The sequence below is a fragment of the Callithrix jacchus genome, chromosome 9 (genome assembly GCF_049354715.1).
Source record: "Callithrix jacchus isolate 240 chromosome 9, calJac240_pri, whole genome shotgun sequence".
Lineage (NCBI taxonomy): Eukaryota > Metazoa > Chordata > Mammalia > Primates > Cebidae > Callithrix > Callithrix jacchus.
In genome coordinates this window covers 67548991-67576396 of record NC_133510.1, presented here as the reverse complement: position 1 = coordinate 67576396, position 27406 = coordinate 67548991, and the positions used below count along the sequence as shown (strand labels likewise).

Genomic DNA, 27406 nt, shown 5'->3' with positions numbered 1-27406 from the left:
CCACCACACCCAGCCAATTTTTGTATTTTTAGTAGAGACAGGGTTTCACTGTGTTGGCCAGGCTGGCCTCGAACTTCTGACCTTGTGATCCACCCACCTCGGCCTCCCAGAGTGCTGGGATTACAAGCCTGAGCCATCACACCTGGTGGCTATAATCAGCAATTATATTATTATCGGGCGAGGAGGCCAAGGTGGAAAGATCACTTAAGCCCAGGAGTTCAAGGCCAGCTGGGCAACAAAGCAAGACCTCATCTCCACAAATAATTAAAAAATTAGCTGGGCATGGTGGTGCATGGCTGTAGTCCCAGCTACTTGGGAGGCTGAAGTGGGAGGATCACTTGAGCCAGAGAGTTTGAGGCTGCCGTGAGCCATGACCTCGCCACTGCACTCCATTCTGGGTGGCAGAGTGAGACCCCAAATCAAAGAAAAAAAAATAGAGGGAGAGAATCGAAATGATCTAAATCCTGAAATTTTTAAATCTAGAAACAGCAGTGCACACATACATATTACCGAGGGTTTGCTGAAGTAAATGTCAGAAAAACTACTATCTGGAGCTTTGAGACAAGGGTTGGCCCCAGCAATGAGGTCTGGGGATGCGTGCAGTTGCTTCTCATTATAAACTCTTCTGCAAGCAGTGGCTCACGCCTGTAATCTCAGCACTTTGGGATGCTTGAGGTGGGCGAATCACCTGAGGTCGGGGGTTCAAGATCAGCCTTACCAACATGGAGAAACCTTGTTTCTACTAAAAATACAAAATTAGCTGGGTGTGGTGGCATATGCTTATAATCCCAGCTACTCGGGAGGCTGAAGCAGGAGAATCGCTTGAATCTGGGAGGTGGAGGTTGCAGTAAGCTGAGATCACACTATTGTACTCCAGCCTGGGCAACAAGAGCAAAACTCTGTCTCAAAAAAATAAATAAATAAACTCTTCTGCAAAGTTGTATTTATTTTACTCTGAACTTTTTGGGATTCTTTTAATTTTTTTTTCTTTTTTTTTTCAAGATTTTTTTTCTTACCCCTCACCTCCCTCTTTTAATTTTTTTTCAAAATGGCTGCCTCCTCCCTTGCAGCCTCTTCAGGGGCTGTATCCATCTGTGTCGTAACCCCTCATGTAGCCAGTAGTAGAAAGGGCAATATGTATTACTCATCTTTAAGCAGACAAGGAAATAGAGGCTACTCCACTGTCAAGCCTCAAGTCCCCTGACTCCTGGTTCAGTGCCCTTCCTCCTATTCCACACCTCTGCCCCCTCCCTCCACATCAAACAGTGTCCCTGTGGATTTTACAGCTGGCTGGTCGAGGGCTTTTGCACATAGTTTGCTTAGCTTGAGAATCTGGCAGAGAAGGAATTATCAACCCTTTCCTACAGGTATGAAAACTGAGGCTCACACACAGGTGTTCCAAGTCTGAGCTCTTTCCACTAACTCTCCTCTTCCTCAATGCTGAGGCCAGTTTGGAGGGTGGCAGCTAGAGCCTCTCGGAAGCCTGCAGGGAGGGGCAATGCGGAGCTCACTGCATTGTGCTGAAACAGCTTCTCCACAGAGACCAGGCTTCAGGCCTCCCATCTCCATGCCATTGTCTGGGTCCCATCCAACCCCAAGACTCTCCTGCCCTGACATGCCATCCCTTCAAGGGGCTCCATCCTGAGAATGGTCATCCTGGGGGCTTGGGGTGGGCGAGGAGTGGACAAGTCCATCTGGAGGAGATCTGGAGAGCCGGAGAGGAAGAGGAAGACAACGTGGCGGCTCAAAGTCTGGGAATCTGCCAGCCTCTTCCTGAGTTGTCAGGCAGAGCGCTGGCTGCCCCCATCCTCCCCAAAACCAGGCAGCAGCCAAACTGTCTTTTTACTTGAGTTCTTCCAGTGACCATGTCTGGGACCAGGTAGTATTCCCGAATCTTAGAGCCAAAAGAGAGTATATAAGGCAGGCAAGGACCTTCAAGACTGCCTGATCTAAACCCTTCAGTTTAGGAGGAAGAGTAAGAAACTGAAGCCCAGAGAAATGATTAGGGCCTGGAACCCAGGCCCCATGTCCCACGGCTTACGCTATTTCAGGGCATCATGTTGTTTTCTGCCCTGAGCTGAAGAAGACCCTGGGTCATCTCTTCTGCCTTTTCCTCCAGGCAAACCCAGACTCCATTCTACCTACAAAACAGATCATCTCCCCTATGTGTTGGAATACATGGAATTTACAGACGTCTGTCCCTCTTCTCCACTAAAGGAGACCCACAGTTCTTCCTCCTTGGGTACCCTGTTCTACTGTTCTCACGTTTCCTGTGTTTAAAAAATCCCTAGGTCGTCGATCAAATTCTCCCATCCTGCAGTTTCAGTGGAACAAAGCCCATCTCACGCCCTGCTAGTTTTCCTCCCTTGCTGTTTCTCCTTACTCTCACTGGTGCAGAACTAGCTACATAATTTGTGAGGCCCCATGCTGAATGAAAATGCAGAGCCCTTTGTTCAAACACCATTAAGAATATTATTAAGAGTTTTAAGATGACAACAACAGAACATTAAACCAAGCATGGGGCCCTATTCGTCTGCACAGGTCACACCCCATGAAGCTAGCCCCACCCTAGTAACAAGAGTGATGCTTAAGGCTGGGCACAGTGGCTGGTATCTGCAATCCCAGAACTTTGGGAGGCTGGGGTGGGTGGATCACCTGAGGTCAGGAGTTCGAGACCAGCCTGTACAACATGGTGAAACCCCGTCTCTACTAAAAATACAAAAATTAGCCAGGCGTGGTGGTATGCACCTGTAATCCCAGCTACTTGGGAGGCTGAGGCAGACAAATTGCTTGAACCCGGGAGGCAGACCTGAGAGCCTGTTAGAAGCAAATTTTCTGGTGCCGCAAAAGAAATAGCACTTGAATATAAATTTCCTCAGCAAGGCATTTTACTTCTATAGAAGGGTGCATCTTGCTGATAGAGCAACAGCAAGAGCACACCTGAACAAGGGAGGGAAAGGGGTTCTTATCCCTGATGCAGGTAGCCCCTACTGCTTTGTCATTCCCCTATTGGCTAGGGTTAGACCACACGGTCTAAGCTAATTCCAACTGGTTATTTTAAAGAGAGCAGGGGTACAAGCCAGAGTGGCGGAGTGAGCAGTTTCAGCAGGTAAGAAGGTTACTGAATAGGTGACTAAAGGTGACTCAGGTCACAGCAAGTGACCAAGGTGACTCAGGACAGAGCAGGTGACCAGGGTGACTCAGGACAGAGCAGGTGACCAGGGGAACAGATGTCAACTACTGATTGGAACTGATAGAAAAGTTGTTTACTGAAACTAGGGGCAAGGGGATGAGGAGAATGAGGAAGTTAAACTTTCAAATGGAGAACAAAGAACTGAACATACTGACACACTGATTCTTTGAAGAGAAATTTAGAACTCACTGTATTTAACACACCACTGCACTCCAGCCTGGGTGAAACTGTGAGATTTTGTCTCAAAAAAAAAAAAAAAAAAAGAATGATCCTTGAACGTAATACTCATAGCTGGTCCTGAAAGGTCAAGGTGTCCATTGCCCTGCCTTCCTGACAGATTCATGTCACCCGCCTTCCACTGATGAGAATCTTCTGAAGTTTCACCCCACACAGAATCTCCAGGCCTCTGCTTCCGGCACTGTTGGGAAATCCTTCTGAGTATCTAAATCTAAATCTTCGTCCTTTGGGCCTGTTTCCTCTTGTTCTGTCCTCATTGAATATGGGGAACAGCTGGTCCCTCTGAGTCATTAATTCTTGTAGACTTGGACACACTCCGTAATTCCTTTTCCCTTTTCTCATTGGGATGATTCTCCAGCGCTTTCTCCAACTCTGAGTCTCTAACTCTGACACTTCCCCCAGGATCTCTGTGTGCTTTAGAAGCCATGGGGTTCACAAGAGCCTCAAAGAGCACCAGTCAGGGTCCAGAGGCCTTAGTGCTCCGGGGAGGTGGGGGAGACTCCAGCACTGATGAACAGTCCCCAGCCCCCCAGGTCCTCTCTTCCAGCTCCCAAAATGTACTCTATTTTTATCTATTTCACAAACTCTGTCCAGATAGTCTTCCATCCCGCACTGACTGTCAGAAGTGACTCTCAGCTGTTGTCCATCTTGAAGTTTCTGTGCTCAGTGTGCCTCTCAGACTGAAAACTTCCCTCTGGAAGCCCCCACTCTCGCTTCCCAGGACAGAGATTCACCAGCTGGGAGAGGAAAAGGTTGACCAGAAGCCATAGCAGAGCAGGGGGAGGGAGGGAGTGTGAAAGACAGACCTGCAGCCAGGCTCCCAGTTCTCCAGCTCATAGAGATCCCAAGTGGCCACTATAATCTGAAAGAGCAGATATCGTAATCCCATAGTACTTCCTATTGGCCTCAGGACACAGTTCTGTCCTGACACTGAAATTTGGGTGTGTCAGGGTTCTGGGAATTCACAACTTGTGAAGCAGCTGCAGGGTGGGGGGTGGGGCTTCAGCAGAGGAAGTGAGGTCAGTCAATAATTGATGCCTGCCTGAGCCTTTAGCCATTATCTCCCCCAGCCTCTATTCCTGTCAAAAGTCGGTGGGGGAGGGGTCCCTGGCTCATCTTGCAGAATCCCCATATTAGAGCAAGACACCTTAGAGGTCCACCTACTCCTGCTTCTAATACCCACATCTTTCTAAGTATCTTTGAGGCCACCCCCTCCCCAGCCTTTTCATTTATTCATTTAATTAACAAATGCCTTCATTGAGGGCCTCCTCTGAGTCAGGCTCAGCCAGCCAGCATCTTTGCCATGAGCTGAGATAAGCATCATTTCCTTCTATTCTCACAACCACCCTATGAGGCTGGCACCGTTTACTATGCCTATTTAGCAGATGGGGGACTGAAGCATGGAGAGGTGTCACTAGCTCACTAGCCTACGGTAACACAACCAGCCTGGATTCCTAGTAGGTAGTTTGACTTCAGAGTCCCTGTGGATAACCAGGAGGCTAGGACTAAGGTCAGGGTCCTGCAGGTGCTCAGACGGTTGCAGCAAAGCAAGGCAGTAAGGACAGTGCTCCCAGCCGGTGCAGGGGCACCAGGAGGAAGAGTCTGTGTCCCCCTCCCCTGCCAGTGTGAAGCCATTCTGCTTCCCTCCCCAGCTGCCTTGTGTCAGCAGTATTCCAGAGAGGCCCAGTTCCCCACCTCTATCTAAAGTTCCATTTGCTGGGGTGGGGGCCCCGCCTGGAAGGGGAAGGTCCAAGGCAGCTCCCAACGTGTTTCTCCATTCTGACTGTCCGTGGGGGAGCAGGGGTGTCTTTGTCACCCAGCTGCACAGCAGCAAGGAAGGGCACCAACCATCCTCAGGGCTAACCCCAGGCCTTCCCTCTGGGCCTGTATACCCCTGTGCTGAGCACCAATGGGGAGAGGCTGCTGAAGAGAGGAGGGGACAAATGGGGGATGAAGGGGCCTGAGGGAGGAGACTGAAGGATTTGGGCCAAATAGGGAGTTCTCGAGAGCGGAGCCAAAATTTATCTGAACTTTTGCTAGCTCCAAACTCTACGCTCACTGCTCCGAGCCTCCTAGACCGAGGACCCCGGACTGAGGGTGGGGTAAGGACAGGTAGTGTCCCTCCCTGTCCCACCCCGGCCTCTCCCTTCCTTGGTGGCCCCTTCCCCGCGCCCCGATTCCAGGCAGCCCCTTGGCTACTGTGAGCCGACCGCCCTTTACCCCCACCCACTACTCCCGCCGCCAGACGTTGCCTACAGTCTTGGCTCTAGCTCCCACAGCTGTGGGCGCAGACCCCACGGGACCCCCACGGGACCCTCACGGACCGAGTCCAAGGCCCGCCCCCTCGGGGAGGCGGATGTGGGAGGCTTGGCTCCCGGCGCGGGTCAGCGGATCCAGGAGCTGCGGGCGGCTGGGAGGGGCGGCCGCGCCGGGGGGCTGGGAGCGGCGCGGGGGAGGGTCTTGGTCCTGCAGCCCCAGCGAGGGGCGAGCGGCGGCCAGTCAGCGAGTTGGGCAATAAGGAAACGGTTTATTAAGAGGGAGTGGTGGAGCCGGGCCAGGCAGGAAGACGCTGGAATAAGAAATATTTTTGCTCCAGCCCCCTTTCCAGTCCCGGGAGGCCGCAGGGCCAGCGGCGCCGAGCCAGCCCCTCCCCGGTTCCAGCCGCGCCCGGACCCGGCCCGCCGTCCAGCTTTCGCCGTGCACCCGTGGCCGCGCGGTGGAGGGGAGGTGGCCCCGGCCGGCAGGCTCGCGCCCCGCCACCAGCAGAGCGGGCCCAGAGGTGAGTCGAGGTCCGCGGGCGGGACCGGGTGGCGGGCGGCCTCACCCCCGCTTCCGTGGGCCCTTCCTTCGGGCGGACCCGAGTCCCCGCAGAGTGGTCGCAGTAGGATCAGTCCCAGGTCATCAGGAACGCAAGCTGCCCCTGGCTGACTGCGCACAGCTGCCGGTGACCCTACCTGAGACTTGGAGGGAGCTGGACGAGACCGGACTGGAAATCAGAAACTTGGCTCTAGTCGGGTGACCTGGCTTCAGTCACATCACTTCTCTATTCTCCTACCCTCTCCATAAAATGCGCAGAGGGATTCATGTCTTGCTCTACTCACATAGAAGGGATCACACGTTCTGCCAGGCCTCTGGGTGGACCTGGAGTGAATGCCCGCGTCCACAGCTGGTGAGCCTCCCCGCAGAGCTCACCTTTCCCAGACCAGCCCTTGCAGCTGTTTGCTTCAGGAATCTGACACTATCACTACAATCCACGAGCCTCACCCCAGCCCTGCATCCTCAGGTCATCTCCATGCCACGGCCTTCCTTCAGGATCCCAGCCAAAGGCGATCCCAGTCTCCCTCCAGGCTGGGACCCCAGATTTCCCACCTGTCCTGGAGGCCAGTGCGGCGAAACCCATGGCTGGTCTGGCTGCCCCAGCTCCTCTTTCCTTCTCCAAGGATGGGGGCATCATGGACAATTGCTCTCACCCTCTCTATTGATGGGCACCTGCTGGCTGAGTCAGGGTCTGTCCTAATACCTGTCCATTCGCCTGTCCTCCCATTTCATTGGTTTGTTAGAAATAGCTATCATTGATTGATTACTTACTAGTAAACACTTAGATATGTTTTTTCTCATGTAATCCTGGCCACAACCTAGTGGAAAAGGGGTTACTATGCCCATCCTACAGAAAGGAAACAGACTTGAATAACTTCTCCGAAGCTCCTTGGATAGTGGGGTAAATGGCATGGTTGGGGTCTTGATAACATTTAAGTGCTTACTGTGTACTACTTAGTACTCTGCTAAATAATCTTACTACATTTTACCTATGAGATAACACTGTTATTATTCCCATTTTACATATGATGGGAAGCCTTAGCCTCAGAAAGTTTAAGTAACTTGTCTCAAATCTCATACCTCTAAGTGGCAAAGGCAGGACTTGAACCTAAGCCTCCATGGTCCAAAGCCTACACCTTAACCTCTGTGCTATACTGTGCTGCCCCTGTGGTCTGCCTGAGACCTGAAACTCCAGCCTTGTTCTGCTGCATCACCCTGCTGTGAGGGGCTAATAAATCACATGGATGAATTGTGAGGGAAACCCAATATGAACAGCTGGGTCTGGTCCTCTGCTGTTGGGATAAGGTCTACTGAAGTGCAGAGTGAGCCCAGAAGCTTGTGCTTGACATGGTGCTTCTCCAGCCCTGTGACAATCACTGCTGTGCTGAGCCACTGCCACTGATGGGAGTGGGTCCTTCAGGTGTGCTGCGGAGAAAAAGGTGGATAAGCAACTTTAAGGCATGCCACTACTCTGGCTCCCCCCACCTGAGGCTCAAACTTTGACGAAGCCTATGGCAATCAGATGATTTCTAGGCAGCAACCCATCTTTGTTGCCTGGGGCAACATAGTGAGACCCTGTCTCTACCAAAAAGTAAAAGATTAACTGGGCATGGTGCTGCACCCCTGTAGTCCTAGCTACTTGGGAGGCTGAGGTGGGAGGCTCACTTGAGCCCAGGAGTTCAAGGCTGCAGTGAGCTATGACTATACCATTGTAGTCCAGCTTGGGTGACTGAGCAAGACCCTGTCTCAAGAAAAATTAAAAACAAACAAAAACACTGTCTGCATTTAAACAAATCTAAGTAGGGCATCTGTTAATAACAGCAGCGGACAATTTGTTTGTGTCCACCAAAACCCACGTCTTTTTCTTCCTTCGAGGGATTCATCTAAACAATTGGAGGAATAACAACAACCAAGGAAGGATTTATCAGCAATTTAACTTTATTAAGACACGCTTGGTGACTATAGGCAAGAGACTTAACATCTTCGAGCCTCAGTTTCCCCCATTGGATTGTTGCAATGATCAAATCAGATAAACCATTAAAGTTCAGTACTTAGCACATAATTAGTACTCAGAGAAGGTTAACTGTTATTATTTCATGGTGTTTAGCTAATGTTTGAAATTAGTTTAACGTTTGTAATTTCTGGCCAACAACAGTGATGCTTCTGTCAGCAGGCGATTTTTCTCAAAGTTTTGCTCAGAAGTGAAAGGATCCCGCCAGACCCCAGGAGTCTGTTTGTGCTACGGTCAGGTTTCAGGGCAAATTGCACAGGGTCAGCTCTGAGTTTGGACTGGTCAGGACTCAGCACCCTCCCGTACTTGACCTCACACTGGGCCCAGTTAAACATTGGGCTGTTCCAATTTGACTCCATCATATTCCCAGGATGAGACCATTGATGGGTCTGCAGACGCAGCCAAGCCTTGCTCCACAGCGCCACCAAGTCCCGGCTTTGGTGTTAGCCCCGGCTGTCCCTTCTCCTCTAGGAGATGGGGAGGTTCCTGGGTGGGAGTGAGTGTCCCCTCCCTCTGCATCCCACTCCCACTACCCAGCAGGGCCCTGCAGAGCAAAATGAAAGCAGAGGAACCAGACTTCACGTTGTGCAGGATCTGTTTCTCAAAGAGTGGTGCCCACACAAATGGAGCAGAACTCCCTGGGGAACTTCTAAAAAAGTGTGTGTTTCTTGCTGGTTCCAGGACTGAATCAGAATCTGGAGTGAGGTTGAGACCAGTGAATGTGCTTTTCTAATTGAGAACTTCAGGTGATTCTGATGTGTGATAACGTAGAAGGAGGGTGGACAGGGCCATGGTCATCAGAGAAGCAGAGGTACGGACAGAGGGTCCTAGAGGGATGCTGGATGTGAGCCTTATTGTTAGTCACTTTTTTCTTCTCACCTCAAACCCTCTCCTTTGCAGCTTCCTGGGCTAGCACAGGCTGCCAAGGATGGCTTGCTGCTAGTACCCCAGTGAGCAGACTCAGCTCCTCTGGGGCGCTCTCTCCATCCCATCCCACCTCCAGTCCGCCGCACAGTGCTCACCAGAGTCCTCACTGGCTGCGGGAGGGGCAAGAGGCAGGAGGTCAGGCAGAGTCTGGGGACACAGCTGCAGCAGCCCAGGGCTCTGTTTCCTTTCCCAGCCTGGGCCTCTGGGGCAGAGGAAGCCCAGGCAGGAAGGCCAGAGCTGCCACCAGCTAGAGAGCCCCAAGAAGCCCCCACCACCTACCCCCAGCCATACTGCCCTCGGCGCCTCAGCGTCTTGGGTTTTCATTTGGCACCATTCGTAAACTATAGGCCTTCTGAAGCTTCTGTGGCCATATGCCCAGCCCTACCAGCCTCACCACGTCATGCCAAAGGACAGTCTTCCTCCCTTGTGCCTGAGGATCCAGTCCCCAGACACACACACCTGCACATGTGCCACCATTCAGAAAGTTCTTGCTGCTGTCTGACCAGGGTCCTTCTTGCTGCAGCTTTAACCCATATCTTCTGGTTTTAAACCTCGGAGAAATGAAGACTGGGTGGCTTCAGAAGCACTAGTTGGTGTGGGACCTGGATTGGGGATGATCCTAGACCAGAATTATTCCAGGCAACAATCTCCACCAAACTTCTGGAAAATTCAACCCTAGTCAGCCATAGAAGGTCAAACATTCAGTGTCTAAGTGTGTTTCACTTCCCCTGCCACATCACTGGGCCTCCCCCACCCTTTCCTAGATGGCAAGGAGAGAGAAGGGGGCCAGGGAACGGCTCAGAGAGCTTATGCTCCTGTGAGGCTGCAGAGAGGTTCCTCTGCACGTGGCGTGACCCTGCGCCGTCCAAGCTTTGCGCGGTCGTCACAACCCTGAGGGCTCAGACATGGGCTGCCAGCACTGGGTAGGGATGGGACTAGGAGTCTGGAAACCTGGGTTGTACTCCTGCTGGTGCCAGTGAGTCCTGTCTGACCCCAGACAAGTCTTCTTCCCTGTATGGGCCTTAATCCTCTCTTCTGTGAAAACAAGGAGCTGGAATTTGTGATTCACAAGATGTCCACCTAGAATTCTGTCATGTGGGTGTCCCAGGCACAAGCAACTAAGGGAAGCAGGGAACTAAGTATTTAAGTAGCCCCTCCAGACCTTGTGGCTGCTGCAGCCTGCCCCGAAAATATGCCCTCAGTTCACGGCTGTGCGTGACTCCTGTCTGGTCTATCCAGACCCCAATCTAAACAATCTTGATTCCTGTTCCTGACTTGGCAGGACCCTGAATGGCAGGAAGTGAAGACAGGAGCCTGTTTATGTGTGAGGCAGCCAGGGCTGGGGGGGCACTGGGAAAGGGTAGGCAGGGGTGGAGGCTGTGAGGGGGTGGGCAAGGGACACAGAACAGAAGGGGAGCTGCTGGAGAGATGCTCCTTCTACCCCAACTGGTTACTCCCTGCGGCCCTCCCAACCTGCCTCCAGTCTGAGCTCCGCAGCAGGGGTGCAGAGCTGGGGTTCCCCCAAGCTCTCAGTCACTTAAACATGGCTCTCCACCCTTCACCTCTAACAGGATGGTTTCCATGGGGAAGTGAACCAGGACTTCCCCTGCAGGCCCCGCCCCAAAGCCAGGCGTCAGGGAGTAGGGAGGCGGCCTCCCTGCCTCCCCTCCAAAAAAAACTCTCTGTGATTTCCTCTGGGTGGGAGGGAGCCACGGCTGGCGGCTGTCACATTTTGCAGCTCTTACTCCACTTCTCTTGCTCCTCTCTGCAGGGACCATGACCTTGGGCTCCCCAAGGAGATACCTTCTGATGCTGCTGATGGCCTTGGTGGCCCAGGGTGAGTACTGGGGGAGCAGTTAGAAAACAGGAACCTGGATAGAGAAAGGGCTATCTGGGCCCAGATCAGCTCTGGCTGGGGCTGAACTTGAGAAGCTGGGGAGAACTTAGGAGCTTGACTGGAGGGTGGGGGACAGTGAGGCTCCATTAGACTCAGCCCCCAGCTACCCCAGCCCTCCTTTGCTCTTCTCTTGGTCCAGACCTGCAGGCTGGGCTCTGTCAGGCTAGGCAGGGAGTCTATATGTGGGGTGGAGGGAGATTGGGTGTTGGCAGGCCACGGTTGGGAGAGCTCCCAGGGCTGGGACTGGGGGCCCAGCGCAGCCTAGAACTGGGAGGGGAGGACCTAGGAGCCAGGAGGGGACAGAAGCCTGTTTCCAGAGTGTCAGCTGCCCTGGGGGTAGGGCTCTGAGGGAAGGATGACTGAGGATGGAAGCAAGGGACCAAAGTTTTTTTGAGGGGTTTGTCCAAGGGGTCAGATGAGAGGGCCAGTGGGACAGAAATGGATGTGGGGCTCAGCCTGGGAGAGCTAGGCCCAGAGTGCCTGAGCTTCCAGTGTGTCTTCCAGGCAACCCTGTGAAGCCCTCTCGGGACCCGCTGGTGACCTGCACGTGTAAGAACCCACATTGCAGGGGGCCTACCTGCCAGGGGGCCTGGTGCACAGTGGTGCTGGTGCGGGAGGAGGGCAGGCACCCCCAGGAACATCGGGGCTGCGGGAACTTGCACAGGGAGCTCTGCTGGGGGCGCCCCACTGAGTTCGTCAGCCACTACTGCTGCGACAGCCACCTCTGCAACCACAACGTGTCCCTGGTGCTGGAGGGTACGTCCAGCTGCTCCAGCACTCCTTCCCCGTCTTCTCGGCCCCTGCCCTTCCTGCCCTTCTTTCCTCTCATGCTCTGGCCAATAAAGGGGCAGGGGGTGGGGGACAGAACTCTGGGATCTAACTGGCAGAGTGCTCTGGCCCAAGGTGGGGGGAACTGACCTAGTGGAAGCTGAGCCTCAGTGTCCCCCTCCCCTAGCCACCCAAACTCCTTCAGAGCAGCCAGGAACAGATGGCCAGCTGCCCCTGATCCTGGGTCCCGTGCTGGCCTTGCTGGTCCTGGTGGCCCTGGGTGTCCTGGGCCTGTGGCATGTCCGGCGGAGGCAGGAGAAGCAACGCTGCCTGCACAGCGAGCTGGGAGAGTCCAGTCTCATCCTGAAAGCGTCTGAGCAGGAGGACAGCATGCTGGGGGTATGGCCCTGGGACCTGGGACACAGGGTGGAGAGGGGCAGATAGGAACTGCAGAATCAGAACAGTCACCCAGAGATTAGAGCCAGTGGGGAGCTGGGTAAGTGAGGAGCTTGCAGTGACCCAGCAGCAGCTCCCAGGTCAAGGATGGAGAATGGGGCTGCGGCTGGTGGGGGCAGCCTCTCAATGGCCTCTCCATACCCCCAGGACCTCCTGGACAGTGACTGTACCACAGGGAGTGGCTCGGGGCTCCCCTTCCTGGTGCAGAGGACAGTGGCACGGCAGGTTGCCCTGGTGGAGTGTGTGGGTGAGCAGTGGGTGAGCCTGGTGGATGAGGACCAAGGGCTCCCATGAGCCTGGAGGGGTGAGGGAGCTCTTGCTTCTGGAATCACAGGCAGTGCCAGGCCTGGGTCAGAATTGGAATTCTGCTGGGCAGGGAGTGGGCTGGAGATGGGCCAGGGAGACGTTCTTCTTTCTGCAGGAGCCAGGGTGGAACAAGAGGCAGCAGGGGATGGCCTGCCCCGGGTCTGGATTAAGTTAAACCCAAGGGTCGGGGTTTCGGTGGGTGGGGTGGGGGAGGGAAGCAGTACAGCGTTAAGATGGGTGGCTCTTCCAGGACTCTGTGTGCCCAGTGTGTGACCCTCGCCTTCCCCTCTGGCCACCAGGAAAAGGCCGCTATGGTGAGGTGTGGCGGGGCTTGTGGCATGGTGAGAGTGTGGCCGTCAAGATCTTCTCCTCGAGGGATGAACAGTCCTGGTTCCGGGAGACCGAGATCTACAACACAGTGCTGCTCAGACATGACAACATCCTAGGCAAGGGAAGAGCCAGCTGTGCAAGGCCCGGGGCTTCATTCTCCCGAGCTGGAGTTCCCAGACCTCCAGACATCAACAGAACCCTAAAGGACTCCTAGCCCACCTGCAGCCCCAACCTCTTTTTTTTTTTTTTGAGATGGAGTCTTGCTCTGTTGCCTGGCTGGAGTGTAGTGGCATGATCTCGGCTCACTGCAACCTCCACCTCCCAGGTTCAATCGATTCTCCTGCCTCAGCCTCCCAAGTAGCTGAGACTATAGGCACTCACCACCACACCCAGCTACGTTTTGTATTTTTAGTAGAGACATGGTTTCACCCTCTTAGCCAGGAAGGTCTTGATTTCTTGACCTTGTGATCTGCCCGTCTCAACTTCCCAAAGTGTTGCTATTACAGGCGTGAGCCACTGCAATCAGCCTTTTTTTTAAAAAAATTTTTTTCAGACAGGGTCTTGCTCTGTCACCCAGGCTGGAATGCAGTGGCTCAGTCTCACTGCAGCCTCAATCTTTTGAGCTCAAGCAATCCTCCCACTTCAGCCTCCCGAGTAGCTGGGACCACAGGCATGTGCCATCACGCCCAGCTAACTTTTTTTTTTTTGTAAAGATGAGGTCTTCCGATGTTGTCCAAGCTGGTCTCAAATTCCTGGGCTCAAGCAATCCTCCTGCCTTGGCCTCCCAAAGTGTCGGGATTACAGGTGTAAGCCACTGTGCCAGGTCCAGACCCAACTTCTGACTCCAGCTCTGTCTCTGACCTAAGCCACATCAATCCCCCACCCCACCTAGCTTAGCAGTGACCCAGCCAATTCCCTCTCCCCCAACCCTACCCTGACCCTGACAGCTCCAGCCTCCCTCTGCCCCAGCCCCTTGGCTGAGTCACCCGACCCTTCTGCGCACAGGCTTCATCGCCTCGGACATGACCTCCCGCAACTCGAGCACGCAGCTGTGGCTCATCACTCACTACCACGAGCACGGCTCTCTCTACGACTTTCTGCAGAGACAGACGCTGGAGCCCCATCTGGCTCTGAGACTAGCTACGTCCGCCGCCTGCGGCCTGGCGCACCTGCACGTGGAGATCTTTGGTACACAGGGCAAACCGGCCATCGCCCACCGCGACTTCAAGAGCCGCAACGTGCTGGTCAAGAGCAACCTGCAGTGTTGCATCGCCGACCTGGGTGAGCCGGGCGGGGCAGGGGCGGGTCCTTCGCAGGTGGGCGGGGCTCGCGCGCTCTCCTCTCCTTTGCCTGAGACCATGGCGGTGACCATGATTGGCGCTTGAAATCTTAGAGGTGCGTGTTGTCTCAGTTCTCCTCTACAAGACCCCACGAGTTGTCTGAACACCCTTTTCAAACCCAGACTCCTTCCACCATACCGTCCTGGCTCCAGGAGTTGGGAGAAAGGAGGCAGGAGCCGGGAACCGGGGTTCTCTTCCCAGCTTTGCCAACTACATCTCTCCCCATTATCGGCCTCCGGGTCTGCTCTGTGAAGTGGGTATCATAACGCCTGCCTTACCCATTCACATCTCGCTGGGTTCTTGGGAACCTAGAGAGTGCTATACAAGCAAAGAGTACCTGGGGCGGTGGTTCTCTCTGTGGCCACTGTCTTCCAGCCCATCTCCCTGCAGGTCTCCATATGCCTGCCCCTCGCTGTCCCACTGTTTCTCCCAGTCCCCACCTTGCCTGCCCCCTGGACTCAAGGCTCAGGAGAGGGGCAGGAGTGACAGGCCTCATCCCCACAGGCCTGGCCGTGATGCACTCGCAGGGCAGCGATTATCTGGACATCGGCAACAACCCGAGAGTGGGCACCAAGCGGTACATGGCGCCCGAGGTGCTAGACGAGAGGATCCGCACGGACTGCTTTGAGTCCTACAAGTGGACTGACATCTGGGCCTTTGGCCTGGTGCTGTGGGAGATCACCCGCCGGACCATCGTGAATGGTGAGGGCCCACCCTGCACAGGGTAGGAAAAGGGCAATTGGCTGCCTGCTATGGCCAGTGCCCATGGCCTGGGATGTTTACATCCAGACCTCCTGGCACCCCTTCCATGCTGCTCACCAGCTAGTTCAGCAGAGTGACCTCTTTAAGGTATAATCCTTAAAAACAGATAATGGAATCTGTGAGTCTGGCTGTGAAATCTTGAGTATGTGACAATAACAGAAATATTAATAGCAGCTAATATTGATTGAGCTTAAATATGTGCCAGATGCCATTCTGTATACTTTACGTGTATTATCTTATTTAATTCTTTTTTTCTGAGAAGGAGTCTCACTTTGTCACTGAAGCTGGAATGCAATGGCACCATGTCTGCTCACTGCAACCTGTCTCCTGGGTTCAAGCAATTCTCCTGCCTCAGCCTCCTGAGTAGCTAGGATTGCAGGCACCCACCACCATGCCCGGATAATTTTTTTACATTTTTAGTAGAGCCAGGGTTTCACCATGTTGACCAGGCTGGTCTCGAGCTCCTGACCTCAGGTGATCTGCCCTCCTCAGCCTCCCAAAGTGCTAAGATAACAGGTGTGAGCCACGGTGCCTGGCTTATTTAATTCTTTGGTATGGGCAAGGCAGTGGTATTGCTTACTGGCTAAGAGCATAGGCTTGGAATCAGACTTCCTGGATTCTATTCCTGAATTTGCCATGTCCATGGACAGGTTACTTGACCTCTCTGTGCCTCAGTTTCCTCACTTGTAAAATGAGAATAAGGCCAGGTGTGGTGGCTACACCTGTAATCCCAGGACTTTCGGAGGCCGAAGTGGGCAGGTCACCTGAGGTCAGGAGTTTGACACCAGCCTGGCCAACGTGGTGAAACCCCATCTGTACTAAAAATACAAAAATTAGCTGGGCATGGTGGTGCATGCCTGTAATCCCAGCTACTCAGGAGGCTGAGGCAGGAGAATCACTGGAACCCCAGAGACAGAGGTTGCAGTGAGCCGGGATCACACCATTGCACTCCAGTCTGGGTGACAGAGTGAGACCCTGTCTCAAAAATAAATAAATAAATAGACCGGGCGTGGTGGCTCACGCCTATAATCCCAGCACTTTGGGAGGCTGGGGCGGGTGGATCACGAGGTCAAGAGAACGAGACCATCCTGGTCAACAAGGTGGAACCCCGTCTCTACTAAAAATATAAAAATTAACTGGGCATGGTGGTGCACGCCTGTAGTCCCAGCTACTCGGGAGGCTGAGGCAGGAGAATTGCTTGAACCCAGAAGGCAGAGGTTGCGGTGAGCTGAGATCGCGCCATTGCACTCCAGTCTGGGTAACAACAGCGACTCCGCCTCAAAAATAAATAAATACATAAATAAATAAAATGAGAATAAAAATAACTTCCAGTTGTTGAGATAATCCAAGTATTAAGAACAATATCTAGAGCGAAATATTCGTGTCTGTTATTGTTGTAGATGGAATAAGTGTCTGACATTGTATTGTCCCCATTTTACAGTTGAGTGGTGGGGGCACAGAATGACAGCTGGCTTGAGGCAGCAGCAGGAGCAGTCTGCCCTGGGCCAGTGGTCATCCTCACTGTGTGCATTTACCCTCTCTGGCCCTTGATTTCCTCAGGCACACAATGCATGGACTTGAGTGCCTGCACTGCCTGCTGATTGCTGTCTCGCTGTGACTGTGGGTTGCCACAGGGGGCTCTGACTTAGAGGGTTTCGGCCAGCAGAGGGACCTGCCCTGGGCAGCCCTGTGGTTGGTGCTCTCTCAGCCCTGGGGTGGGTGGGAACTGCAGACTAGTGGGAGCATTGTCAACCTTTGAGGAGGCTGTCCATGGTAAGGGACTTTCAGGAGTCCTGACAGGTTGGGGACAATCCTCAGGATACGGCTGGAGCCCTGCTTCTTGGGGACAAGGATGTCCTCATTTCCTGAGCATCTACCAGGAGCCAGCTCCATGCCAGACTTTGTCCTCAGTGGTCATCAACTGAAAACAGAGGCTGTGGTGTCACCAGTCCCTGACTCACAAGGGGCTTAGATTCCTTTTTTTTTTTGAGGTGGAGTTTCACTTTTGTTGCCCAGGCTGAAGTGCAATGGCACGATCTTGGCTCACCACAACCTCCACCTCCCAGGTTCAAGCCATTCTCCTACCTCAGTCTCCCTAGTAGCTAGGATTATAGGCATGAGCCACCACACCTGGCTAATTTTGTATTTTTAGTAGAAACAGGGTTTCTCCACGTTGGTCAGGCTGGTGTTGAACTCCCAACCTCAGGTGATCCACCCGCCTCGGCCTCCCAAAGCGCTGGGATTATAGGCATGAGCCATCGCACCCAGCCTAGATTCCTTAAGACTCTGGGCATGAACTGCCAGAGTGGGCTCTAAGGAGGCTGGAGCCGGGGGAAAGGGGAACCTGGAAGAAGCCAAGGCCCCTTGGACCAGGCGGCAGGCCAGAAAGGAAAGGCTGGGAGGAGGCTGCCTGCAGGCTCCTGGGGCGGAGGGGGAAGCTCCGTGAGCCCCACACGGAATCGCCGCGCATTATAAACACTGTAATCTGGTGTCAACCCCGGCACTGATTAAAGGCCCATTAGACACACTCAGGCCTCTGTGCAGCACTGATTAGGGCGCGAGCGGCACAGGGGCCGGCCTGGAAGCTGGCCATGGGGAGAACAGCTGGCGAAGGCTCTATGGAGGTTGTAGCCTGTGTGGCCATGGCCTGCGGCCTCGGGCTGGGAAACAGGATGGGGCACGGGGCTGTCTGCCGTTCCACAGGCATTATTTTCAGAAAGCTCCTACTAACGACTGTGAACTTGGGAAACCAAGAGGAGGGGGCCAGTGCTGGCTGCAGGGGTCAGCAGAGGCCGTGGTGATGTTATGTGGCCCTGGGTAGTAAGCGCAGCTTGGAGGTCAAGAGCACATGCTTTGGTGTTAGACTTTCTGGGCTGAAGTCCTAGCCCTGTCACTTACTATCTGTTGGTCTTAAACAAGTTTCTTAAACTCTCTGGCCTTACTTTCTTGGCGTATAAAGTGGAGCTAATAGTATTACTTACCTCATAGGGCTGCTGTGAGGATTTCATGCAGAGCTCTTAGGACAGCACCTGGCACACAGTGCTCAGTAAACATTTGGTGTTATTATTATCAGGCATGTGTGATAGTTGGGGCCTGGGTGCAGTCCCGGGCACAGGGTGGAAGGCAGCTGAGGCAGGACTGGAACAAGACTGGCCTAGGAATCCCAGATGGGTTTGAGTTTCGCCTTTGCTGTGGGGCCTTGGGCCTACTTCTCTGAGCATCAGTTTCTTCATCTGTGAAATGGAGGTAATACAAGTAGCCACCCCACAGGGCTGTGGTGAGGACAAACGGGATAATGCATGTAAAGTGTTTACGGCATGATGCCTGGCACCTGCCAAGTGCAAAACAAATGGCAGTCATTAATATTAGTTAGAAATACATTCATGGCCAGGCACAGTGGCTCACACCTGTAATCCCTGCACTTTGGGAGGCTGAGGCGGGCAGATCACCTGAGGTTAGGAGTTTGAGACCAGCCTGGCTAACATGGTGAAACCCCGTTTCTACTAAAAATACAAAAAATTAGTCAGGCGTGGTGGTGCACACCTGTAATCCCAGCCACTCGGGAGGCTGAGGCAGGAGAATCGCCTGAACCCAGGAGGTGGAGGTTGCAGTGAGTTGAGATTGTGCCATTGTACTCTAGCTTGGGCAACAAGAGTAAAATTCTGTCTCAAAAAAAAAGAAACACATTTATTACATTATAGTGTCCCTCTCAGTGGTAGCATGCCCAGGCCACTGGTTTCTGGCCCTTGGGATGGAGGGTGGGCAAGGCTCTCCTCTGGGTGGTATTGTGCCTCCTTGGGGTTCCGAGTGATTGTCTCATCCATCCTTTATTTCCAGGCATCGTGGAGGACTATAGACCACCCTTCTATGATGTGGTGCCCAATGACCCCAGCTTTGAGGAAATGAAGAAGGTGGTGTGTGTGGATCAGCAGACTCCCACCATCCCTAACCGCCTGGCTGCAGACCCGGTGAGGCCTCTGCTGGGACTAGGATGGCGTGGGGTGGTGGCTCACAGCAGGGATTTCTGGGCCCAGGAAGCTGTGTCTGAGGCCTCTGCTTCATCTCAGATAGACACTGGGTGTCTGGTTAGGGCACTTCTCTCGGTACTCCCTCTTTCAACCCTGGCCTATGCTCCCCGCCCCCAGGGCCCTCTGGTCATTCTGGGATTTTAAGAACCTTCACCTTCCCTGTGAAAAGTCAGAGGCTCTCTGTGGCTGTGCGTGTGTGTGTTTTAGAGACAGTTTTGTTTGCTCTTGTCACCCAGGCTGGAGTGCACTGGGACAAGCACAGCTCACTGTAACCTCAAACTCCCGGGCTCAACCAGTCCTCCTGCCTCAGCCTCTCCAGTAGCCAGGTGTAGTGCATGCCACCACACCTGGCTAATTTTTACATTTTTTTGTAGAGACAAGGACTTTTATATTGCTCGACCTTATCTCAAACTCTTGGGCTCAAGTGATCCTCCTGCCTCAGCCTCCCAAAGTGTTGGGATTATAGGTGTGAGCCCCCACACCTGGCCACTGTGGTATTTTTGTTGCTGTTTTTTGTCTTTGTTTTTTTCTCAAAACACTTCACATGCTTTTATACAAAGACACACATACATCTATCAACACATACAAGCATACATATCCTTCTGAACATGCAGTCACAGATATATACACATGTGCATATATGCCAGACTGCTGGCCCCATGAGAACAAGGAACGTGTCTTTTGCTCACCCTTATATCCCTGTTACCTATCATAGTACCTGGCTCACAATGAGTGCTAATATTTATGGAAAAAATGAATATTTATATACATGATACATGTATGTATACATAGACATACATTTCTGTACAACACACATATCCACAAAAAGCCACATGTATGCATTCCTGTACACACACACATATACTCTTTCAGGAGCGGGAAGTGAGGCCGGCTCATCCTAGGCTCTGGAATGGGTTGATGAGCTTCCTGGGATGGGTTGCTCCCTGAACACATGGATTTTTAGGGCCATTCCCACTGCTCAAACTTCCACAGTCCACTGGGTCCGGCCATGGCTGGTGGAGGGGCTGGGAGACTGCCCTCTGCACTGGAGCCTTAGGCTGTGGAGGGGATGCGGGAGCCGCCAAGCTTACAGATTCTGCTCCTTTGCGTGAATCTTGGCAGAGGTAGGGGTGGAGGTAAGGTGTTTCACAGACACTGCCAAGGGGGCTTGAGTGCTCCCGAAGATCTGAGTTCTCTCTTTCTGTCCCACCTGCCTTTCTCCATTCCTTTCTCACACTCCTCCCTTCCTCTTCCATTTTTGATTTTTTGTCATCCTCTGTTCTCCCTCTTACTGCTTGTCTTTCCTCTTGCTCTCCTTTCTAATGCTCTCATCTCCCTCCTCTCATCCTTTCTCTCCTGCTTATTTATGTCTCCCCATTACTGGCCATCCTCCTCATCTCCTTCTTCCCATCTTCTCTGACCCATGTCCCTGCCTCCTCTCCTCTGTATCTCTCTCCTGACCCCCAGGTCCTCTCAGGCCTAGCTCAGATGATGCGGGAGTGCTGGTACCCAAACCCCTCTGCCCGACTCACTGCACTTCGGATCAAGAAGACACTACAGAAAATTAGCAACAGTCCAGAGAAGCCCAAAGTGATTCAGTAGCCCAGGAGCGCCTGACTCCTCTTGGCATGCAGCGGGGTGGGGGGTGGGGAGTGGATGGTGTCCTGTCTGGGTAGTGTGAAGTGGTGTGTGCTGGGGAGGGGGTGCCCCTCTCTGGGCAGCTGCGCCTGCCTGCTCGGGCCCCAGCCCACCCAGCCAAAAATACAGCTGGGCTGAAATCTGATCCCCTGCAGTCTGGCCTGCTCAAAGCAGCAGGCTCTCTGACGCCTGGCTCTCTCTCCCCACCCCCTACGGCCAGCAGGGTGCACCCCCTACCACTCCCAGGACAGGATGCAAAAGAGGCTCCAGAGTCAGATGCCAAGCTAGGGAATCCCAGTCCCAGACTCAGAGCTTGGGCCTGCACTTTGTCCCCTGCCCTTGGTCAACCCCACTGCTCCACCAGAGCTGCCAGGGTGGCACAGGGCCCCGTCCAGCCCTCGGCACACACTCTGCCCCCACTCTGCCCCGCCAGGCTTCAGCCTGTGTCACAAACTCCAGAGGGCCAGGGCCCATCCATTTCTCTCCATGGGTTTATATCTCAGCTCCATGATGCCTTGGGCTTTCTCTATCCTCAACAAGAACACAGCTTGCTGAATGTCAGCTGCCTGGGAGAGCTGGGGCCTGACTTATTAGGGCATTAAAACCTAAGAGGTCCTGCTGAGGGTGTGGCAGGATCACAGGCCAATGGAAAAAAAAACAAGTCAGATGGGTAAGGCCCAGGACTTTCAGAATAACTGAGAGGATGGTGAGGCCAAGTATGGCAAAGGGAAGGTCAGTGGATATCAAGAGACCCAGGTCTGATCCTCAGGCCTGTCTTAGTTCCTTTTCTTTTTTGACACAGAGTTTGGCTCTTGTTGCCCAGGCTAATGGTGAGATCTTGGCTCACCACAAGCTCCACCTCCTGGGTTCAAATGATTCTCCTGCCTCAGCCTCCCAAGTAGCTGGGATTACAGGCATGTGCCACCACGCCCAGCTAATTTTGTATTTTTTATAGAGATGGGGTTTCTCCATATTGGCCAGGCTAGTCTCGAACTCCCAACCTCAGGTGATCCACCTACCTCGGCCTCCCAGAGTGCTGGGATTACAGGCATGAGCCGTCGCACCCAGCCAGGACCTTTGTTTCTTATCTGCATATTGGAAGATTTGGTCCTGAAGTCCTTTGAGGCTTCTTTCGCTCCAGTTCTCAGGTTTCAGCCTATATCAGAGCTAACTTCCTCAGTCTCATCTATTTCTTATGCTCCAGCCCCTGGCAATTTGCCTCAAGATGTGGGTTTGAAAATAACTTTGACTCAGGGAGTGTCTGAAGCACCTCCGAGTCTAAGTCTGCAAGCCCCAGTTCTTGCTTAAAGCCATGCCAGTGGCCACCCTTGGGCTCAGACAGCTCTGGGCCTTTTGACCAACAAGTCAGCCCCTCACCCTCTCTGTGGCATAGTCTTCTCTGCCCCAGGACTGTGGGGCGGCTTCCTCTAGGGCTTCCAAGGCTCAAAAGAAATGCGGCTCCATCCAAAAAGCCTCCAGCTCCCTCACTGGTCCCTGGTTCAGGCCCACACCCCTGGTCAGGCCCAGAGAGTATGTCTCAGGAGAATTCAGTGGCTCTAGAGACACACATAGAAAGTTTGGCCTTTGGAAATGTCAAGGGTGTATGTTCATGTATGGAGCACGTTACCCTGGCCCCTGGGTGCAGGGAAGCGGGTTGGAGGGGAGCTTGAGGAATATAAGGAGCTGGGGTGGGGACTCAGGCTATGGCCAAGGACAGCCCCAAGATTGGGAAGACCTGGCCTGGCAGCCCTTAACCCAGAGGCAGGGCAGTGAAGAATGCTCTTTTGCTCCTGCTGTAATGACCCAGGGCAGCCTCCCCAGGCCGGCATCTTAAGTGTGTCTTCCACCATTCTCACGGTGGCACCTTTCCAGGCCTGTCTCCCAGCATTGTGCAAGGCTCGGGGAACCAGGAAGTGAAACTGGGTGAAAACAGAAAGCTAAACGGACAGGCTGGGTTCCCAGATCATTAGAACAGAGTTTGCACGTCCTCTGGTCACTGGAACCCATCCAGTCCACGAATCATCTCCCTCCTGAAGGATTTTATCAATACTGGGTTTTGGGAAAAACTCTTCCTGAGACCCCACAGCCAGAAACTGAAAGCCACAGCTCCCCAAACGCTGCAAAATCCCTAACAGAAGGCCTGGGGCAGGAAGTGGAGTGACGGGGACAGGTAGAGATAAGGGGGCCCAGTGGCCAAGGAGTGAAGGAGGTGGCATTGCTGAGAGCAGTCTGCACATGCTTCTGAATGCTGGAAGCTGTACCACGGTGGAAATTACATTTCTCTTACCTGGAGATACTGTTTGTGGGAGCACTGGGCCCGTACATGACACTCAGTAGGTCTGCAATAAACCATGGTTAAATCTTGAGCTACGGAGTCTTCCCAGATCGATGTCTCTGCAGTAGTCATCGCTGCAGAGGTCCAGATAGAACAAGAGGGGTCGGGGTTGGAGAGGGTCCGAGGATACATGCCCAGCTTTGCCTTTACACAGGTCACAGTTTCCTCACGTCCCTGCTCAGATCCCCGCCGGGGCCCAAATCTCAGTTCCGACCCCGAACTGGGAGCAGTCTACTAGCCGCGCTCGCCACGTCGCCCTCTGCTGGCCGCGGGCTGCCCAGCAGCCGCCTCCCGCCCCCACGCAGGGACCGCGGGCCTTTCCCGACAGGGTGGGGCAGCCTTCCCCGCCCCCGGGCGCCAGCGTGCGTGCGCTTGCCGACCTGCTGTTCTGTATGGACTGTCCCCGAACACCGCACCTAGCAAAGAGCTTTCTGCGTCCGAACCAGCGGCTTGGACCCACCCTCCTCAATTCCTTGTTCTCACTTCCCTTCTCAAATGGGGTCACCGTCTTGCCGGGAGTCAGTCCCCATTTCCAGCATGAGAAGATCCCCTTCCCTGGGGACCTACCCTGTCCTGGGCTCAGAAAGCACGTCACACACACACCCCATTCTCACCCTGGAAATTCGGGGCGGGGACATGCCATGGGGAAGGCAGGTACTAAAAGAAGCTGATCCCTGCCGGTGGGACTGACCAGCCTGGAAAATCTGTGCCTTTGTGCTAGACGCCCTCTTAGGGGAACACAAGGAGAGTACACCTTACACCACAAATGACCTTGCCGGCCCCTTGCACTCCCAAGGTGGGCTCATGCCTAGACCTCCTGTCCTGGGTTCATGGGTCCCCCACAACGCAGTGCCTTCCCAGAGGATTCCGCACCGGCCTCAGACCAGCTGTGGGAATATAGGAGCGTTGCTAGCATCCAGCAAAGGCAGCCTTTTCCTTCCGCCTGTGCCTGCCAGACTCTGTCCATGATGTCCATGCTATGGTTGGAGAGTGGGGAGAAGGGCGGTGGGGAAATTGCAGAGAAAGGGGTACCTGAATGCTAAGCAGGATCTGGGGCAAGACTGGCTCACTGCTCTCCAGTTCCTGCAAAGAGCCCTTGGGAAGTCACCCCATCCGAGCCCCTGCCTACAAGTAGACCTCAGGGAACATGCCTTCCTTTGGAGGAAAAAAACTCTACTGCTCACTTTGCTTCTCTGCAGCTTTGCCCTGACTTCCTAGGGGACCCCAGGCCCCAGTTTCCCATCTAGACCAAGAGGGAGAGGACCACCTGTGTAGTAAAGGCCCTCCCTGAGGGGTGATAGGTGTCATAACACGCCACAGTGGGGAAGAAGGTAGCTCCTGGAGCATGAACCTTGATGTGGAGGGCCACCCCTTCCTCTGCCAAGACCTCCCAACAGCTCTCTTCTCCATCCTCCAAGGTGCCATCCTCCCTCTGTCCTGCCTTGCACCAGCCTCCAAGGAGGGTGCTCTTTCCTCCATATCCTCACCAACATTAAGCTCAACAGCTCAAGAGATGGCCAAGTCCTCACACCTAGAAGTCCCTGTCCTGGGGGTGGAGCTGGGGGTGCACGTCCTGCATCCAGTCTCCCAGAGCTGGGACTGATGCTAGCTGTGCGATCGTCACTCTGGGTGGGCGACTCTTGGAATGAGCTGCTTCCACCAGGGCCACATTCAGTTTGCTAGAAATAGAGACAGAGGGCTTCTTGACTTTGCATATGATTTGCATAATGTCATAGACACACAGTCTATTTTCAGGCAGTTTTCAGGTTAAAGTGTTGTCACTGCTGCCCTGCAGGGTGTCGTGTCTGGATGAGTCTCTTCTCTGTTCTTTCTCACCCACCCACTCTTACTGACCTACATCCCCAGCTGCAGGAGCAAATGGTGAGGCAGGGGGAGAGCAGGGTTGTCCAGGGAGACACAGGGGCAGGGAAATAAAGGGGATTCCTTATTACCAGCATCACCAGAAACAGAATCTGGTTGCTCAAGGGCAGCTGACAGGCAGAGGGTAAGGAGCAGGAAGCCAGTTAACCCATCTTCCGTTCTGCACAAACCCTTCCCACCTCTCCTACCTGTTTCTCTATTCAGTCTCCTGCGGGTTTGAAGAAAGATTTAGATAGATAAACCTGTTTCTTTCAGCCACCCATAAAGCCTTGCTTGGCCCAGACATCCCTCATGGGCATTTATTTTCAGCACTTAACTCTGCACCTCGTGGGAAATCTGACCTGCATTCTGTTCCTCTCCTGGGAGGCTTATCTGAGAGATCAAGATCCTTGTCTCATGATCAATATTTTTGGAGCAGCTGGCACACAGTAGGTCAGTCTGTGCTGGAGTCTCCCTTCTCTTCTGCATCTGGAGGTCTGTACCAAGTACCTCGTTGTCCCAGGACCGGAGGCTCGACACACACACCAGCCTCTGAGGGCTCAGATGCAGAAACAGACTTACAAGGGCCAGTTGAGGTTACTAAGTTATCTGGGACCTTGGCCTGTCGCTCGGCCTCTTCACCTGGAAAGGAGGGGAACTGGTGGCGATTACGGGCAAAGACAATTCCCATTTTATAGCTTGAGCTGTTTGGCGACCTTCCTTGGTCACAGAGGGTCAGGGCTGGAGCCCCACCCAGGGCTCCCTCCTGTAGACCCTCCGGCCTTGGGGCATGTCTGGTGTGCTGTCTTCCTGTGTACATCAAAGGATCTACCAGATGCCAAGGCAAAGAGCCTGAGAATCTTACTGGGTCCTGGGAAAGGGGAGGCCACTTGGTCTGGCTGCCCAGCCTCGACGCGCTACCCAGAATTCCCTGTCCCGTCCCGTGTCCAGCCCCCAGGACCTGCTTCAGCCCCTCAGGCAGGCGTTTCCTGTTGATAAGAAGCTCAGTCACAAACACTGATAAAGAGATGAAAAAAGGAAATCGACAGGCTTGGGTATAATGGGCATTTTGTCTGCCTTTTTTACCCCTCTTCCTTCTCCCAGCTCTGCCCCCTCCCCACCCCTCCTCCAAGTACCACTTCCCAGAACTGAGGAGAAAACATGCTCCCGCCTCCACCGTGGGCCCTATTTCACAGTCTCCAGGAATTTGGCCTGAAGGCTTACATAGATCTCAGAAGTGGGGGCCAGCCCAGCCTGGGTCAGGACACGAGCCCTGAAGCAGGAAGCACTGGGTGCTGGGAGATTCCCAGCCCAGGGAAATGGGCAGCGTCGCCTAGAGGAAGGACAGTCCAGCGCAGGTCTCATTGAGGACCATCCTCTTCTCTCCCTCTCTCCTCCCAGAGGCCTGGATCCAAGTGGTGGTTAGGTGGCTGGTCTGTAATTAGTGCATTTTCCATAATTTTAGTGTCAAGCTCATTACTGGAAAATCTCATCAATTTTGATTCTGCTAATTTGGAATCTATGATCCTTCAGGCCAAGGGGTTGAACTGATGTTTAGAAAAATAAACAAAGCAAACAAGTTTTCTAGGCAGGCCCTGCCATCCTTCTTGGGTTTGGATTTGTCTGTTCAGCATGACAAAGGCAGTTGTCCTAAAGTGTGCCTGCAGTGAGAGAACCCGCCACCAGGTGGGTCATGAGGCTTTGCCTGTCACGGGTGCTTTAGGTAGTCATTGCTCATGGACAGATGTTTTAAAGATTTTATATTTGTCCAGGCATGGTGGCTCACCGCTGTAATCCCAGCACTTTGGGAGGCTGAGGTGGGCGGATCACCTGAGGTCAGGAGTTCAAGACCTGCCTGACCAACACAGAGAAACCCAGTCTCTACTAAAAACACAAAATTAGCCGGGCGTGGTGACGCATACCTGTAATCCCAGCTATTTGGGAGGCTGAGGCAGAAGAATCACTTGAACTTGGGAGGAGGAGGTTGTGGTGTCAGCTGAGATAGTGTCATTGCACTCCAGCCTGGGCAACAAGAGTGAAACTCCGTCTCAAAAAAAAAATTTATATTCAATGATTCTGTCCCATTCTTCTCCAGAGATATAATTCCTTAATAAAACAGTAAGGCAGGCCGGGCATGGTGGCTCAAGCCTGTAATCCCAGAACTTTGGGAGGCCGAGGCAGGTGGATCACGAGGTCAAGAGATCGAGACCATCCTGGTCAACATGGTGAAACCCCGTCTCTACTAAAAATACAAAAATTAGCTGGGCATGGTGGCGCATGTCTGTAATCCCAGCTACTCAGGAGGCTGAGGCAGGAGAATTGCCTGAACCCGGGAGGCGGAGGTTGCGGTGAGCCGAGATCGCGCCATTGCACTCCAGCCTGGGTAACAAGAGCGAAACTCTGTCTCAAAACAAACAAACAAACAAACAAAAGAAAAACAGTAAGGCAAATAGAAAAGTGGAATAGATGGTTCCAAATGGCCAGCGTTTAAAAGAAAACCT

At 53.5% G+C, this 27406-nt stretch overlaps 1 protein-coding gene across 1 annotated transcript; it reads left to right on the top strand.

Moving 5' to 3' along the window:
* Positions 1–6036: 6036 nt before the first annotated feature.
* Positions 6037–23076, top strand: ACVRL1 (activin A receptor like type 1). The gene is made up of 10 exons (XM_002752484.6): positions 6037–6209; positions 10957–11022; positions 11587–11838; positions 12038–12249; positions 12454–12553; positions 12912–13058; positions 13948–14223; positions 14787–14984; positions 18882–19012; positions 20540–23076. The coding sequence occupies exons 2-10, from the start codon at positions 10962–10964 to the stop codon at positions 20672–20674; spliced, it is 1512 nt and encodes a 503-aa protein (XP_002752530.1). The 5' UTR covers positions 6037–6209; positions 10957–10961; the 3' UTR covers positions 20675–23076.
* Positions 23077–27406: the final 4330 nt, after the last annotated feature.